Source organism: Bombina bombina, chromosome 5 (genome assembly GCF_027579735.1).
Source record: "Bombina bombina isolate aBomBom1 chromosome 5, aBomBom1.pri, whole genome shotgun sequence".
NCBI classification, from domain to species: domain Eukaryota; kingdom Metazoa; phylum Chordata; class Amphibia; order Anura; family Bombinatoridae; genus Bombina; species Bombina bombina.
Window position 1 is genome coordinate 1,085,327,260 of NC_069503.1, and position 16,942 is coordinate 1,085,344,201.

At 38.0% G+C, this 16,942-nt stretch overlaps 1 protein-coding gene across 1 annotated transcript in view; it reads left to right on the forward strand.

The window, feature by feature from the left end:
* Positions 1-16,942, forward strand: part of TG (thyroglobulin) — a 535,242-nt gene that overhangs the window by 188,173 nt on the left and 330,127 nt on the right. Inside the window, exons 29-30 of the mRNA XM_053715949.1 lie at positions 12,927-12,992; positions 16,245-16,382. Of these exons, the coding sequence (XP_053571924.1) occupies positions 12,927-12,992; positions 16,245-16,382 (204 nt within the window). The remainder of the gene's footprint in view (positions 1-12,926; positions 12,993-16,244; positions 16,383-16,942) is intronic.

A 16,942-nucleotide genomic window follows, 5' to 3' on the forward strand; every position in this document is an offset into this window, starting at 1 on the left:
TTGTGGGGTGGATGCAAGTGTTACTATTGTGGGATGCAAGTTTTATTATTGTGGGATGGATGCATTGCTATTGTGGGATGGATGCAAGTGTTGCTATTGTGGGATGGATGCAAGTGTTACTATTGTGGGATAGATGCAAGTGCTGCTATTGTGGGATGGATGCAAGTGTTACTATTGTGCAATAGATGCTAGTGTTACTATTGTGCAATGGATACAATTGTTGCTACTGTGCAATGAAGGCAAGTGTTGCTATTGTGCAATAGATGCTAGTGTTGCTATTGTGCAATGGATACAAGTGTTGCTACTGTGCAATGAAGGCAAGTGTTGCTATTGTGCAATGGATGCAAGTATAGCTATTGCTGCATGGATGCTAGTGTTGAAATTGTGCAATAGATGCAAGTGTTGCTATTGTGGGATGGATGCAAGTATTGCTATTGTAGGATGGGTCAAATTAAACTATTGTGGGATGGATGCAAGTGTTGCTATTGTGGGATGGATGCAAGTGTTGCAATTGTGCAATGGATGCAAGTGTTGCTATTTTAAGATGGATGCAAGTGTTACTATTGTAAGATGAATGCAAGTGTTACTATTGTAGGATGGATGCAAGTGTTGCTATTGTGTGATGGATGAAAGTGTTGCTATTGTGTGATGGATGAAAGTGTTGCTATTGTGTGATGGATGAAAGTGTTGCTATTGTGTGATGGATGAAAGTGTTGCTATTGTGTGATGGATGCAAGTGTTACTATTGTGTAATAGAAGCAAGTGTTGCTATTGTGGGATGATGCAAGTGTTGTTATTGTGGGAAGATGCACGGGTTGTTATTGTGGGATGGATGCAAGTGTTACTGTTGTGGGATGGATGCAAGTGCTGCTATTGTGGGATGGATGCAAGTGCTGCTATTGTGGAATGGATGCAAGTGCTGCTATTGTGGGATGGATGCAAGTGCTGTTATTGTGGGATGGATGCAAGTGTTGTTATTGTGGGATGGATGCAAGTGCTGCTATTGTGGGATGGATGCAAGTGCTGCTATTGTGGGATGGATGCAAGTTCTGCTATTGTGGGATGGATGCAAGTGCTGCTATTGTGGGATGGATGCAAGTGTTGCAATTGTGCAATGGATGCAAGTGTTGCTATTTTAAGATGGATGCAAGTGTTACTATTGTAAGATGAATGCAAGTGTTACTATTGTAGGATGGATGCAAGTGTTGCTATTGTGTGATGGATGAAAGTGTTGCTATTGTGTGATGGATGCAAGTGTTACTATTGTGTAATGGAAGCAAGTGTTGCTATTGTGGGATGATGCAAGTGTTGTTATTGTGGGAAGATGCAAGTGTTGTTATTGTGGGATGGATGCAAGTGTTACTATTGTGGGATGGATGCAAGTGCTGCTATTGTGGGATGGATGCAAGTGCTGCTATTGTGGGATGGATGCAAGTGCTGCTATTGTGGGATGGATGCAAGTGCTGCTATTGTGGGATGGATGCAAGTGCTGCTATTGTGGGATGGATGCAAGTGTTGTTATTGTGGGATGGATGCAAGTGTTATTGTGGGATGGATACAAGTGCTGCTATTGTGGGATGGATGCAAGTGCTGCTATTGTGGGATGGATGCAAGTGTTACTATTGTGGGATGGAAGCAAGTGTTACTATTGTGGGATGGAAGCAAGTGTTGTTATTGTAAGATGGATGCAAGTGTTGCTATTGTAAGATGGATGCAAGTGTTGCTATTGCGTGATGGATGCAAGTGTTGCTATTGTGTGATAGATGCAAGTGTTACTATTGTGTGATGGATGCAAGTGTTGCTACTGTGGGATGCATGCAAGTGTTGCAATTGTGCAATGGATGCAAGTGTTGCTATTTTAAGATGGATGCAAGTGTTACTATTGTAGGATGGATGCAAGTGTTACTATTGTAGGATGGATGCAAGTGTTGCTATTGTGTGATGGATGCAAGTGTTGCAATTGTGCAATGGATGCAAGTGTTGCTATTTTAAGATGGATGCAAGGGTTACTATTGTAAGATGAATGCAAGTGTTACTATTGTAGGATGGATGCAAGTGTTGCTATTGTGTGATGGATGAAAGTGTTGCTATTGTGTGATGGATGCAAGTGTTACTATTGTGTAATGGAAGCAAGTGTTGCTATTGTGGGATGATGCAAGTGTTGTTATTGTGGGAAGATGCAAGTGTTGTTATTGTGGGATGGATGCAAGTGTTGCTATTGTGGGATGGATGCAAGTGTTGCTATTGTGGGATGGATGCAAGTGCTGCTATTGTGGGATGGATGCAAGTGTTGCAATTGTGCAATGGATGCAAGTGTTGCTATTTTAAGATGGATGCAAGTGTTACTATTGTAAGATGAATCCAAGTGTTACTATTGTAAGATGAATGCAAGTGTTACTATTGTAGGATGGATGCAAGTGTTGCTATTGTGTGATGGATGAAAGTGTTGCTATTGTGTGATGGATGCAAGTGTTACTATTGTGTAATGGAAGCAAGTGTTGCTATTGTGGGATGATGCAAGTGTTGTTATTGTGGGAAGATGCAAGTGTTGTTATTGTGGGATGGATGCAAGTGTTACTATTGTGGGATGGATGCAAGTGCTGCTATTGTGGGATGGATGCAAGTGCTGCTATTGTGGGATTGATGCAAGTGCTGCTATTGTGGGATGGATGCAAGTGTTGTTATTGTGGGATGGATGCAAGTGTTGTTATTGTGGGATGGATGCAAGTGTTATTGTGGGATGGATGCAAGTGCTGCTATTGTGGGATGGATGCAAGTGCTGCTATTGTGGGATGGATGCAAGTGCTGCTATTGTGGGATGGATGCAAGTGCTGCTATTGGGGGATGGATGCAAGTGCTGCTATTGTGGGATGGATGCAAGTGCTGCTATTGGGGGATGGATGCAAGTGTTACTATTGTGTGATGGATGCAAGTGTTGTTATTGTAAGATGGATGCAAGTGTTGCTATTGTAAGATGGATGCAAGTGTTGCTATTGTGTGATGGATGCAAGTGTTGCTATTGTGTGATAGATGCAAGTGTTACTATTGTGTGATGGATGCAAGTGTTGCTATTGTAAGATGGATGCAATTGTTACTATTGTAAGATTGATGCAAGTGTTGCTATTGTGTAATGGATGCAAGTGTTGCTATTGTGTGATGGGTACAAGTGTTGCAATTGTGCAATGGATGCAAGTGTTGCTATTTTAAGATGCATGCAAGTGTTACTATTGTAAGATAAATGCAAGTGTTACTATTGTAAGATGAATGCAAGTGTTACTATTGTAGGATGGATGCAAGTGTTGCTATTGTGTGATAGATGAAAGTGTTGCTATTGTGTGATGGATGCAAGTGTTACTATTGTGTAATGGAAGCAAGCGTTGCTATTGTGGGATGATGCAAGTGTTGTTATTGTGGGAAGATGCAAGTGTTGTTATTGTGGGATGGATGCAAGTGTTACTATTGTGGGATGGATGCAAGTGCTGCTATTGTGGGATGGATGCAAGTGCTGCTATTGTGGGATTGATGCAAGTGCTGCTATTGTGGGATTGATGCAAGTGCTGCTATTGTGGGATGGATGCAAGTGTTGTTATTGTGGGATGGATGCAAGTGTTATTGTGGGATGGATGCAAGTGCTGCTATTGTGGGATGGATGCAAGTGCTGCTATTGTGGGATGGATGCAAGTGCTGCTATTGTGGGATGGATGCAAGTGCTGCTATTGTGGGATGGATGCAAGTGCTGCTATTGGGGGATGGATGCAAGTGTTGTTATTGTAAGATGGAATCAAGTGTTGCTATTGTAAGATGGATGTAAGTGTTGCTATTGTGTGATGGATGCAAGTGTTGCTATTGTGTGATAGATGCAAGTGTTACTATTGTGTGATGGATGCAAGTGTTGCTATTGTAAGATGGATGCAAGTGTTACTATTGTAAGATTGATGCAAGTGTTGCTATTGTGTAATGGATGCAAGTGTTGCTATTGTGTGATGGGTACAAGTGTTGCAATTGTGCAATGGATGCAAGTGTTGCTATTTTAAGATGGATGCAAGTGTTACTATTGTAAGATGAATGCAAGTGTTACTATTGTAGGATGGATGCAAGTGTTGCTATTGTGTGATGGATGAAAGTGTTGCTATTGTGTGATGGATGAAAGTGTTGCTATTGTGTGATGGATGAAAGTGTTGCTATTGTGTGATGGATGAAAGTGTTGCTATTGTGTGATGGATGCAAGTGTTACTATTGTGTAATAGAAGCAAGTGTTGCTATTGTGGGATGATGCAAGTGTTGTTATTGTGGGAAGATGCACGGGTTGTTATTGTGGGATGGATGCAAGTGTTACTGTTGTGGGATGGATGCAAGTGCTGCTATTGTGGGATGGATGCAAGTGCTGCTATAGTGGAATGGATGCAAGTGCTGCTATTGTGGGATGGATGCAAGTGCTGCTATTGTGGGATGGATGCAAGTGTTGTTATTGTGGGATGGATGCAAGTGCTGCTATTGTGGGATGGATGCAAGTGCTGCTATTGTGGGATGGATGCAAGTGCTGCTATTGTGGGATGGATGCAAGTTCTGCTATTGTGGGATGGATGCAAGTTCTGCTATTGTGGGATGGATGCAAGTGCTGCTATTGTGGGATGGATGCAAGTGTTGCAATTGTGCAATGGATGCAAGTGTTGCTATTTTAAGATGGATGCAAGTGTTACTATTGTAAGATGAATGCAAGTGTTACTATTGTAGGATGGATGCAAGTGTCGCTATTGTGTGATGGATGAAAGTGTTGCTATTGTGTGATGGATGCAAGTGTTACTATTGTGTAATGGAAGCAAGTGTTGCTATTGTGGGATGATGCAAGTGTTGTTATTGTGGGAAGATGCAAGTGTTGTTATTGTGGGAAGATGCAAGTGTTGTTATTGTGGGATGGATGCAAGTGTTACTATTGTGGGATGGATGCAAGTGCTGCTATTGTGGGATGGATGCAAGTGCTGCTATTGTGGGATGGATGCAAGTGCTGCTATTGTGGGATGGATGCAAGTGCTGCTATTGTGGGATGGATGCAAGTGCTGCTATTGTGGGATGGATGCAAGTGCTGCTATTGTGGGATGGATGCAAGTGCTGCTATTGTGGGATGGATGCAAGTGCTGCTATTGTGGGATGGATGCAAGTGTTATTGTGGGATGGATGCAAGTGCTGCTATTGTGGGATGGATGCAAGTGCTGCTATTGTGGGATGGATGCAAGTGTTACTATTGTGGGATGATACCAAAAGAAGAAAACAAATTAGATAATAGAATTAAAATTCAAAGATGCTTAAAATCACATGCTCTATCAGAATCATGAAATAACTAAATGGGGACATTTCATGTCCCTTTAAAACTTGTTCAAGCATAAATACTTAATTGACATTATGTTTCTTAGCTCAAGGATGACTCTCTAATTTCAAAATTGTCAAGATGGTATTTTTCAGATTATTTCAACGTTTTCTTCTGTGCTTATGTTAAAGAATTTCTTTTTCCCCTAAGGATTTGAAGGCTTTTTTTTGTGTAAGTCGTTTGCCATAAAAAAATGACTGATCACACAATTCGCATCTGTGACAAAGCGCAATTACTAATCTCTTTGAATTCCAATGGATGTTGTGGCAACTTTTCCAGCGAGATTTTAGTTTCACAAAGAAGAATGATTCAATCTAAATTCAATCCTGGTGAACCACAAACAGACAAAGATGTGTTTTTAATCAATATAAATCAACCTGATTAATTCAGCTGTGTATTAAAGGGCCATAATACCCAAATGTTGAAACACTTGAAAGTGATGCAGCATAGCTGTAAAAAGCTGACTAGAAAATATCACCTGAACATCTCTATGTAAAAAACTAAGATATTTTACCTCAAAAGTTCATCAGTAGCCATATCCCATTGTAAAGGACTTCTAAGCAACAAATCAGTCCCGGGACAGCTAAGGGGTTGAGCCTTGTGCACTCTCATGTTATTTACCTATTCAGTTTAAAGGAAGTTTACTATGAAATCTCATGAGAGTTAAGTCAAATCTCATGAGATCACAGTAAACGAGTTGATGACCCTAGCACTGTTAATGCTGATTGGCTGCTGCTCATTTTTTCATTTTTTTTTACCTGCAGCTGGGCAACAGCTGAGTATAACTTTTTACACAAAACTTACTCTGCTGAGCTGAGGAAATTGTGAGGTAAAATATCTTCCTTTTTACCTAGAGATGCTCAGGTGATATTTTCCTGTCAGCTTTTTACAGTTATACTGCATCAGTTTAAAGTGATTAAGCATATGAGTATTATGTCCCTTTAATAGAGAGTTCATAAAAGTCTGCTTGTCTGTGTCATGATGTATAAGATTTGTAACCTCATGTTGTTGGTTGTGAGATGGACATCTAGATGATTTTTTTGTGTGGGGGAGGGAAACACAATCATAAAAATGACCCAACCATTATATTACATACTTCCAACATTGCATTAAAGGAACATAGTACTCAATGTTTTGAGCAGTGAAACATACAGTGGGTATTGAAAAGAATCATCCTCCTTGAAAATAATCACATTTTGTTGCTTTGTAGCCTGAAATAAAGACAGACACGGTTTTTGTGTATCCAGTTGTAATTACTCAGTGCACGTTATAATATCCAAGTAAAAAATACAATACCAACATGTCAGGCAAAAATAAAGACAATTCAAAAACAGAATCACTGATTTGGAAAAAGGATCACCCACTCCTAAAATTACTTGTAAACTCAATCAGGTGTAGCTAATCAACTTCTCAACGGCACACACAAAGTCTTTTTTTACCTTCAACTGTGATCAACTGTGGGCATATTGATTAGCTCAGCATGAAAAGAGCTTTCCTGGAGCATCTCAGTTCCTGGTAGTGCAACTGAAGCAAACCATCAACTATGGGCGGCAAGGTACTGTCAAAAGATCTCTGGGATAACATTGTGGACAGGCACAAGTCAGGAGATGGATACAAGAAAATATCAAAGGTTTTATCAATGCCCAGAAGCACAGTAAAGTCTACTATTAAGAAGTGGAAGGTATGTGGTACAACACAGACCCTCTCTAGATCAGTATGTCACTCCAAACTGGATGAAAGAGCCAGGAGGAAACTGGTCAGAGAGGCTACCAAGAGGCCCACAGCAACTCTGTACCAGTTGCAGAAATGTTTGACAAAAAAATGGCCATTGTGTGCATGTGACAACAATATCACAAATTCTCCACATGCATTCACTACTGAGCTTTGCCATAACACACACCTAGAAGACTCTGAAGCCACATGGAAAAAGGTGTTATGGTCAGATGTGACAAAAATTTAATTATTTGGCCTCAAATCCAAACAATATGTCTGGAGGAAAGTGAGTATAGCTCATCATCCAAATAACACCATACCTACAGTAAAGCATGGAGGTGGTAATATCCTGTTATGGGGGTTTTCTCTGCAGCAGACACTGAAGCACTAGTCAGGATAGAAGGAATAATGTATGGGGCAAAATAACGTTAAATTCTTGAGGAAAATTTGCTGCCCTCTGCCAGGAAGTTGTCAATGGGAAGAAGGTTTACCTTCCAACATGACAATGACCCAAAACACACAGCAAAAATGACCACCCATTGGTTGAAGGAGAATAAGATGAATGTCCTTGCATGGCCTAGTAAGAGCCTAGTACAGATATATCCCAACAGACTAAAGGCTGTAATTAAAGCAAAAGGTGGTTCAACAAAATACTGACACAAAGGGGTGATCCTTTTTCCAACTCAGTGATTCTGTTTTTGAATTGTCTTTATTTTTGTCTGCAAAGCAACAAAATGTGATTATTTTCAAGGGGGGTGATTATTTTTAAGGGGGGGTGATTATTTTCAATACCTACTGTATTGGGATTGATGACGAATAGAGCACAATTGATATCACAAGGCAAGTTATCTTGAGCTCCACCTCGCTAAAAGAATAATGCCCAATCTAGTATTACAAGTTGGTGATTAAAATGTTAGCCAAATCATCCAAAAGAAGCTGAAACTTTTTAGCACTCTATATACTACATTACTTTAAAATGTAGCACTTTTTGAGCCCTGAACTTAAATAGATAGTAAGCACCTTTGGTATTTTTATTTAAAATGTTATTTGTAATATAAACAATATATTTTCATTATGTATTTTGCTCCCTTGTCATGCAATTTAGCTCTGAGATATTTTTAATTCAAAGAACTTGAAAAGCATGCTGCTGACGTATCGAGGCTAACCCTGCTACATATATGTCCATAATTGTCTTTATCAGATATTAACTGCAAAACAATACACTTTATACTAATTTTATAAATTTGATACTAACTTTATAACAATGACTAGTTCTGGTGTCTTTGTACTAAAGCTCAGATTGACTCCTCCAAATAAGTCTAATGGTTAGTGGAGTTTGGCTATAGAAAAATAATTGCTGTACGTGTTTCGGGCTCCACCAAGCCCTTGCGCACCAGCTGTTTGCTAATGTTTCAAGTAAGCACCTTTATACACATTTCATCAGTAAGTTAACCCCTTACTTTCCTAAAAGCTGAATACTCATCATGCCATGAACTGTCTTAATATTGTAACCCTAGTTGTAACAGTAAATCAACCTTTAATAACATAATAGTAACATGAGTAATATTGAGCTTTTACTGTGGTACTAAATATTATGTATATTTTTGTAGTACACAATTTGTTTTTGAGATTTATATAAATAATATTACATGTTAAATGTGGAGCTAATATTCAAAGCCTATTTTGTTAAACATATTATAGAAATATACTGAATCCATCTCATAGTATCTATATAATTTAATTTAGATCTACAGTATGTTTTCTTACTTAGCTATATAATATCCACAGTTACACAAATTGCTATACAACAAACCAACAATTGGAAGGCTAGTAAAACAAATTAGTATCAATATGAGAGTTCAAGCCCAGTGGAGATCTAGTATTAAGATGGAAAATCCAATAGACCTCACTCTGGTCAAACAGTCTTGTCCCGGCTTCCCCTCTAATGGGTTTAGGTATAAAATCAATACCTTGTATTTGTATTAAATTAGTGTCTGATCCATGTAGGCCCCTAAAATGTCTACCCACAGGTGTCTTAGTGTCAGGATCCTCAATTGATCTAAGGTGCTCCAAGAACCTATCCTTCATAGGTCTCTTGGTGCGCCCTGTATATTGCTTAGTACTTTCTTTACACATTTGGAGGTAGATAACGTGTGTAGTGTTGCAATTTATATGATTTTTAATATTATAATCTTTGCCTGTAGCAGTAGAGACAAATGTCTCTTCCTCCTTCACATACTGACACGTCTGCGCTAACATCTGTATGTTGGATGGCGTGAGTTTTAAGTTTCATGTCTTTTACATTTTTTTCTTATCTAGTAAGAAAATTCATTAAATGCATTAAAAAGTGTAAGAAAATACATAAATAATATAAAGTTAAAAGTAAAAATTGCATATAGTATATCACCACCTTAAAAACTGTTTAATTCTGGGATATTTCAATTCTGGATATTATTAAAAGACATATGATATTTTACTTGCACATATGTCCATTTATTTCTACATTTCAATTTTATTATTTGTATTGTATGTTTTGATAAATGAATAATAGTTTATGCTAATAGCAGATATATTCATTAGATCCACAAACCAGGCGTTATTTTGAACAACACATTTAGGGCTAGATTACGACTGGAGAGCAATATTGCGCTTATGTGAGTTCGGTATTTGCGCTCCACTCTGTAATATTAATAATATGTGCACTAGTATTACAAGTGTGGCGCAATACGAACCGAACCTCAGGTTTGCATTGCCCGGAAGTCAAGTGTTCACAAAAGCGTGTTTCCACAGGCTCCAAAGGGACAGTCAAGTCAAAATTAAACTGTCATTATTCAGATAGGGCATGCCATTTTAAACAACTTTCCAATTTACTTTTATAATTAAATTTGCTTTGTTCCCTTGGTGGTATTTTTGAAAAGCTAAACCTAGGTAGGCTCAAACTGATTTCTAAACTGTTGAAAACCGCCTCTTAGTTAAGAGCATTTTGAAAGTTTTTCACAGTTAGACAGTACTAGTTCATGTGTGTCATATAGATAGCATTGTGCTCACTCCTGTGGAGTTATTTAGGAGTCTCCACTGATTGGCTAAACTGCATATCTGTCAAAAGCACTGAGATAAGGGGGCAGTCTGCAGAGGCTTAGATGCAAGGAAATCACAGAGGTAAAACATATATTAATATAACTGTGTTGGTTATGCAAAACTGGGAAATGGGTAATAAAGGGATTATCTATCTTTGTAAACAATAAAAATTCTGGTGTAGACTGTCCCTTTAATGCCGACAGCCACGGAAAACCATCTAGCGCAGCGCAGGGGGTAAGTCGTGCAGCATTGGGCAGCAATGAATACATATATATACAGGGAGTGCAGAATTATTAGGCAAATGAGTATTTTGACCACATCTTCCTCTTTATGCATGTTGTCTTACTCCAAGCTGTATAGGCTCGAAAGCCTACTACCAATTAAGAATATTAGGTGATGTGCATCTCTGTAATGAGAAGGGGTGTGGTCTAATGACATCAACACCCTATATCAGGTGTGCATAATTATTAGGCAACTTCCTTTCCTTTGGCAAAATGGGTCAAAAGAAGGACTTGACAGGCTCAGAAAAGTCAAAAATAGTGAGATATCTTGCAGAGGGATGCAGCACTCTTAAAATTGCAAAGCTTCTGAAGCGTGATCATCGAACAATCAAGCGTTTCATTCAAAATAGTCAACAGGGTCGCAAGAAGCGTGTGGAAAAACCAAGGCGCAAAATAACTGCCCATGAACTGAGAAAAGTCAAGCGTGCAGCTGCCAAGATGCCACTTGCCACCAGTTTGGCCATATTTCAGAGCTGCAACATCACTGGAGTGCCCAAAAGCACAAGGTGTGCAATACTCAGAGACATGGCCAAGGTAAGAAAGGCTGAAAGACGACCACCACTGAACAAGACACACATGCTGAAACGTCAAGACTGGGCCAAGAAATATCTCAAGACTGATTTTTCTAAGGTTTTAGGGACTGATGAAATGAGAGTGAGTCTTGATGGGCCAGATGGATGGGCCCGTGGCTGGATTGGTAAAGGGCAGAGAGCTCCAGTCCGACTCAGACGCCAGCAAGGTGGAGGTGGAGTACTGGTTTGGGCTGGTATCATCAAAGATGAGGTTGTGGGGCCTTTTCAGGTTGAGGATGGAGTCAAGCTCAACTCCCAGTCCTACTGCCAGTTTCTGGAAGACACCTTCTTCAAGCAGTGGTACAGGAAGAAGTCTGCATCCTTCAAGAAAAACATAATTTTCATGCAGGACAATGCTCCATCACACGCGTCCAAGTACTCCACAGCGTGGCTGGCAAGAAAGGGTATAAAAGAAGAAAATCTAATGACATGCCTCCTTGTTCACCTGATCTGAACCCCATTGAGAACCTGTGGTCCATCATCAAATGTGAGATTTACAAGGAGGGAAAACAGTACACCTCTCTGAACAGTGTCTGGGAGGCTGTGGTTGCTGCTGCACGCAATGTTGATGGTGAACAGATCAAAACACTGACAGAATCCATGGATGGCAGGCTTTTGAGTGTCCTTGCAAAGAAAGGTGGCTATATTGGTCACTGATTTGTTTTTGTTTTGTTTTTGAATGTCAGAAATGTATATTTGTGAATGTTGAGATGTTATATTGGTTTCACTGGTAAAAATAAATAATTGAAATGGGTATATATTTGTTTTTTGTTAAGTTGCCTAATAATTATGCACAGTAATAGTCACCTGCACACACAGATATCCCCCTAAAATAGCTATAACTAAAAACAAACTAAAAACTACTTCCAAAACTATTCAGCTTTGATATTAATGAGTTTTTTGGGTTCATTGAGAACATGGTTGTTGTTCAATAATAAAATTAATCCTCAAAAATACAACTTGCCTAATAATTCTGCACTCCCTGTATGTATGTATATATTTATATGTTTATAGATCTACTGTATATAAGCATATACATATATATTTATAGTGAAATCACAGTCCCCCATGCACCTCTATGTAAATGCACTTTTATGCAGATTTAAAAAATAAAAATGCTCCTCTTTGTTTTAAATGTTTATGTACTGTCCTCATTTTTTCAGGGCCAATTGGGGCACTTTTTTCTTTTTAACCAGAGGTTGGACCTCTGGTTAATTGCGCTAAGCACAAAATTAAATCACAAGATCCCGGTCACATTAACCAGCCATTTGTAATGGCTGATTATTTAACAAGCTCCAAAAAAGGGTCAAATTTGCCCCTTTACGGGCGCACGTTAAGATAGCGCTCCACTTGTAATCTGGCCCTTAATCACTTAAAGTTGAGCGGTACGTCACTATTATGTACTTTCTTGGGGACACATTTAAAGAACTTAATTGAAAGCCCATTGGACCGTAGAAATGGATATGAAAAGGGAGCTGCATTAAGCTAGTTCAAGTGATAGGGGCACTGTTTGTTTTATTTTTTTTAAACATTACATTTGAGATCAGTTAAAAAGATGTCCTTTTTCATGTTTTTATTAATATTTGTTGTGCACAGTGTTAATGATATCTATCCCCTTTGCATAAGAGCATATCTAGATTGGCCTAGAAGTGTGCACATTTTTTGATAGCTATATTTCACTAAATACACACATGCAAGCTTCTGAGTCCATCTAGATATGCTCTTATGATAAGGAACTAGGTTTCAAAAAAGGAGACCATAAGAGCAATGTAAATTTCATAATAAAAGTAAACTAGAAATAAATGTTTCATCTTGACCGCCATGTCCCTTTAAATTTCTCAAGAAGGTAATGTCACACCTTTATGTTCAGTTCCAAAGATTAATGAGATTTATTAAATTCCAATAATTCTATTGCAGATAAAATGACGTTACCTAATGACTCGGGTTGCATCTTGGGAGCCTTACAGAGCAGTAGCGTATCAGGTACGTGATTTACAACAAAACAAAATAATACTACATGTTGCTAACATTATTTATCTATCTGTGGCATTATCAATAAGGAATGTTTACAAGTAAATGGTAGCTGTTTATTTTTAGCACATGCATTAGTATCCTTCATGCTAAAGTTATTGCTGTTGGTGGTGCAGAATGATGCTGAAAGCCATTCTAGTGCCCTACTTTCTCTTAGCTACTTGAATTATGTTTAAAAGTTAATCCAATTGGGTAGCAAAGATCCAAAGCTGTTCAAGCACAATATTTATACAGACATTAAACACCTTTTGTGCAAGAATTGTGCTTGGGACATGAAACCCAAAATGTTTCTTTCATGATTCAGACATCATGTGACTTTAAACAACTCTCCAAATTATTTCTATTATCTAATTTGTTTTGATCTCTTGATATAATTTGTTGAAAGGGATAACTAGGTAGACTCAGGAGCTGCTGATTGGTGGCTGCACATATATGCCTTATGTTATTGGCTCATGTAGTGCAGTCAGCTCGCTCCCAGTAGTGCATTGATGGTTCTTTAACAAAGGATACCAAGAGAATGAAACAAATTAGATAAATTGGAAATTTGTTTAAAATTGTATGATCTATCTGAATCATGAAAGAAATATTTTGGTTCCAAGAATAAAATTCTGTAACCAAATAGCTGATTTAGGCAATTTGCTGCATTTTCCTTTTTTTGGCCTCTCTAGGGAGTGTGGGAGAAAGAGGTTAAGAAAACTGTTGGGTGTGGGGTCTGAGAAGGTATCCCTATGCTAGAGAAATTAAAAAATATTTATATTTTACATAAACCCCTAAACTGCATAATGGCAGACTATCTGACAGTATCTAACATAACGGTCACCGGGGAGGGGAGAGCTGTTTGGGAGGTATCAGTTAGGGGTTGGGAGAAGGTGTCTGGTGGGAGGGTAATCCCTACAGCACAGCAAAATGTAACTTTACAAGCTAACAGATTAACCCCTTCACTGCTGGGAATTTCAAAAGTGCGGTGCACAGCAGCAATCAGTGGCCTTCTAATTGCCAAAAAAACGATGGCAAAGCCAATTATGTCGTGATGATTGAAGGCCCCTGCTAGCTGCCGATTGGCTGCCGGTGAGCAGGGGGCAGCATTGCACAATCACTTCACCAGAAATGCTTGTGCAATGTTAAATGCCGACATCGTATGCTCTCAGCATTTAGTGAGGTCAAGCGGATATGATTCGCTACAGCAAAACGTCCACTCAACCTTTTTTAAATCTACCCTATAGAATTAGGGATCACACAATACTCACATGACCTTGAGCCTCTACCTTCCCACCCTCCCTTGTCATATACTTTATATCTACACAGCTCCTCCAACACATTTGTCCTTTATTTGTCTCTTTATTCCTTTGCTCTTCCATATTAACCATCTCAATTGCTTCATTTATGTATCATTTTCTGGTGTATTAGAAAACACCATAGCAAGCGCAAACGTCAATACCAGGTGTTTGAAAACGTTAAAGGGATATGAAACCCCAAAATTTCCTTTTTATGATTCAGACAGAGCGTACCGTTTTAAAATGTTTCCAATTTACGTATATTATCAAATTTGCATTGTTCCTATGATATTCTGTGTTGAAGAGATACTTAGGTAGGCATCTGGAGAACTACATGTCAGGAAATAGCGCTGCCACTTAGTGCTCTTTCAAATGGATAGCATTCTTGCCAAACGGCTGCCATATAGTGCTCAAGAAATGGGCCGTCTCCTTAGCATACAGCCTTGCTTTTCAACAAAAGATACCAAGAGAACAAATAAAAATTGATAATAGAAGTAAATTAGAAAGTTGTTTAAATTGCATGCTCTATTTGAATCATGAAAGAAAAATGTTGGGTTTCATATCCCTTTAAAAGCTAAAGTGGTGTTACAGATAGCACGCTTGTACTACACTTGCTATATGTACAAAATGAGCGTGCTACAAGCACTTGCACTTTTCATTAACAGTAAACGGAACAATATGTGTAACTTGCACATAAAAATGCTTTGATACAATTTAACCAACTTATAACATCAAATACAACTGCTATTAATTGTAATGGAGTGGGCAAAATATATTGACTTCCTCAGTTTGTAATAGACTTGTAATTAACCTGTCATGATCTTACCCTCTGACTTATTATTGTACAAATAGGATTACGTTTGCAATACATTTATCTGAGTAAAGCAGAAATCACCTTCAGTAGCTGGATAGTATATTAAAGAATTTGTCACAGACTAAAAGTTGTTATTCAGGCGCATGTTTACACCTGATCGGAATTTTAGAAAACTGTTTTGAATGTAATTTTCTCTTTTTCATATATTTTTTTTTCCTTAAAACTAAAGTTACATTCAAAATGATTTAAAAAGACATGTGTAAGGTGGAAAGATTTGAAATAACATAATTAACATTTTGTTAAGCCCTATGCACCCTGTGATGCAGTTACCATCTGTAATTTGTCTGCTGACTGAGAGAAACCACGGTGTCTCTGCGGAGTTCAGACAGTTGCTGCTGAGCTTGTGCGAAGGATGCACTGAATTGTGCACAAGGAGAGTGCTAGGTGTACTAAACAGACAGATGTTACACACCGCTCTCTATATAACACAATGCAAATCATGTAGAAAGTGTCTTTGCAATAGGTCAACCAATCTCAGTCTAAATTTCCAGTGGCTCATTTACCTGAGATAACCAGTCCTGTCTTGTTTTCAAGCTGCTAACTTGTTCCCTACAGACTAAGAAATCATCATAACCTGTCTTGTTTTTTAAGTTACTGTCCTGGTCATCATCTATCTGTCAATTAATCTATCTGTCTATCTCTATATATCTATCTTCTGTATCTATCTATATACTGTATCTATTAATCAGACTTTCTCTATATTTCCATCTATATCTATCTATCATCAATATATGTATCAGTCTATCTATCTGTTCTATCCATCTAAGTACTTACAAGTACAGGACATGTATGAAGCAATTTGAGCTGCATCACTAATTGTATTACATTTCTTTCTTGTTTGTTTAAAATATGTATTTGGTATGATTAGTTCTTTATTGATAATCTATATTCAAGTTTTATTTTCTATATTTTATATGCCCCCAAAGAAGTTTTAGTTTTTTTAGGGATTTTATAAACTGTGATATGTATATATATATATATATATATATATATATATATATATATACACACCCCCAGTAAATTATATATATAAGATTATCTTTATCTGCCCCACAGATTCTGCAAAGGACCTATTCCTTCAGGTTGACAGTAATTCTGTTGTAATTACCCAAGAATATTCTGTGCCGAGCCAACAATTTGGGATTTCTAAGAAGCGCTATTCATCTAAACAAGCAATGTTGTGGTGTCTTACACGTACGTTTAACTTTATTATTATTTCTCATTGAAATTGGCATTTTATATTATTCTTTGTGAGGACAGTGATACTAAGAGAATGAGCTAAGCACTGGCAATGGCTGTATATATATTATGATAGCTGGTATAGCTGAAAAGAAAGTATCTAAAATTCTCACTATCAGACAACTCACGCCAACATATTGTACCGATATCCACTGAGCTTAAAAGGAGCTTTAAACTCAAAATGTAATCCCCTATTTTATGCTATTTAATATTGTCATTATTATTACTTTATTTGTAAAGCTATAGAAAGAAAAAAATATTGAAATATCTTATAAATGTTTATTTTACCTGCTTTTACTGTAACGTACCTTTGGAAATGATGCTTGTACAAGTCCCTCCAGATTACTTCTAATATCAAATTCTTTTTATTCTCATTGCATTCTTTGTTAAAGAGATAGCTAGGTAAGAGCAAATATGGCAGGAAATGGGACTGCCATCTAGTGCTCTTGCAAATATATTACATTCTTGAAAATCTGCTGCCATATAATGCTCCTGAAATGGGAAGCCTATGTCCC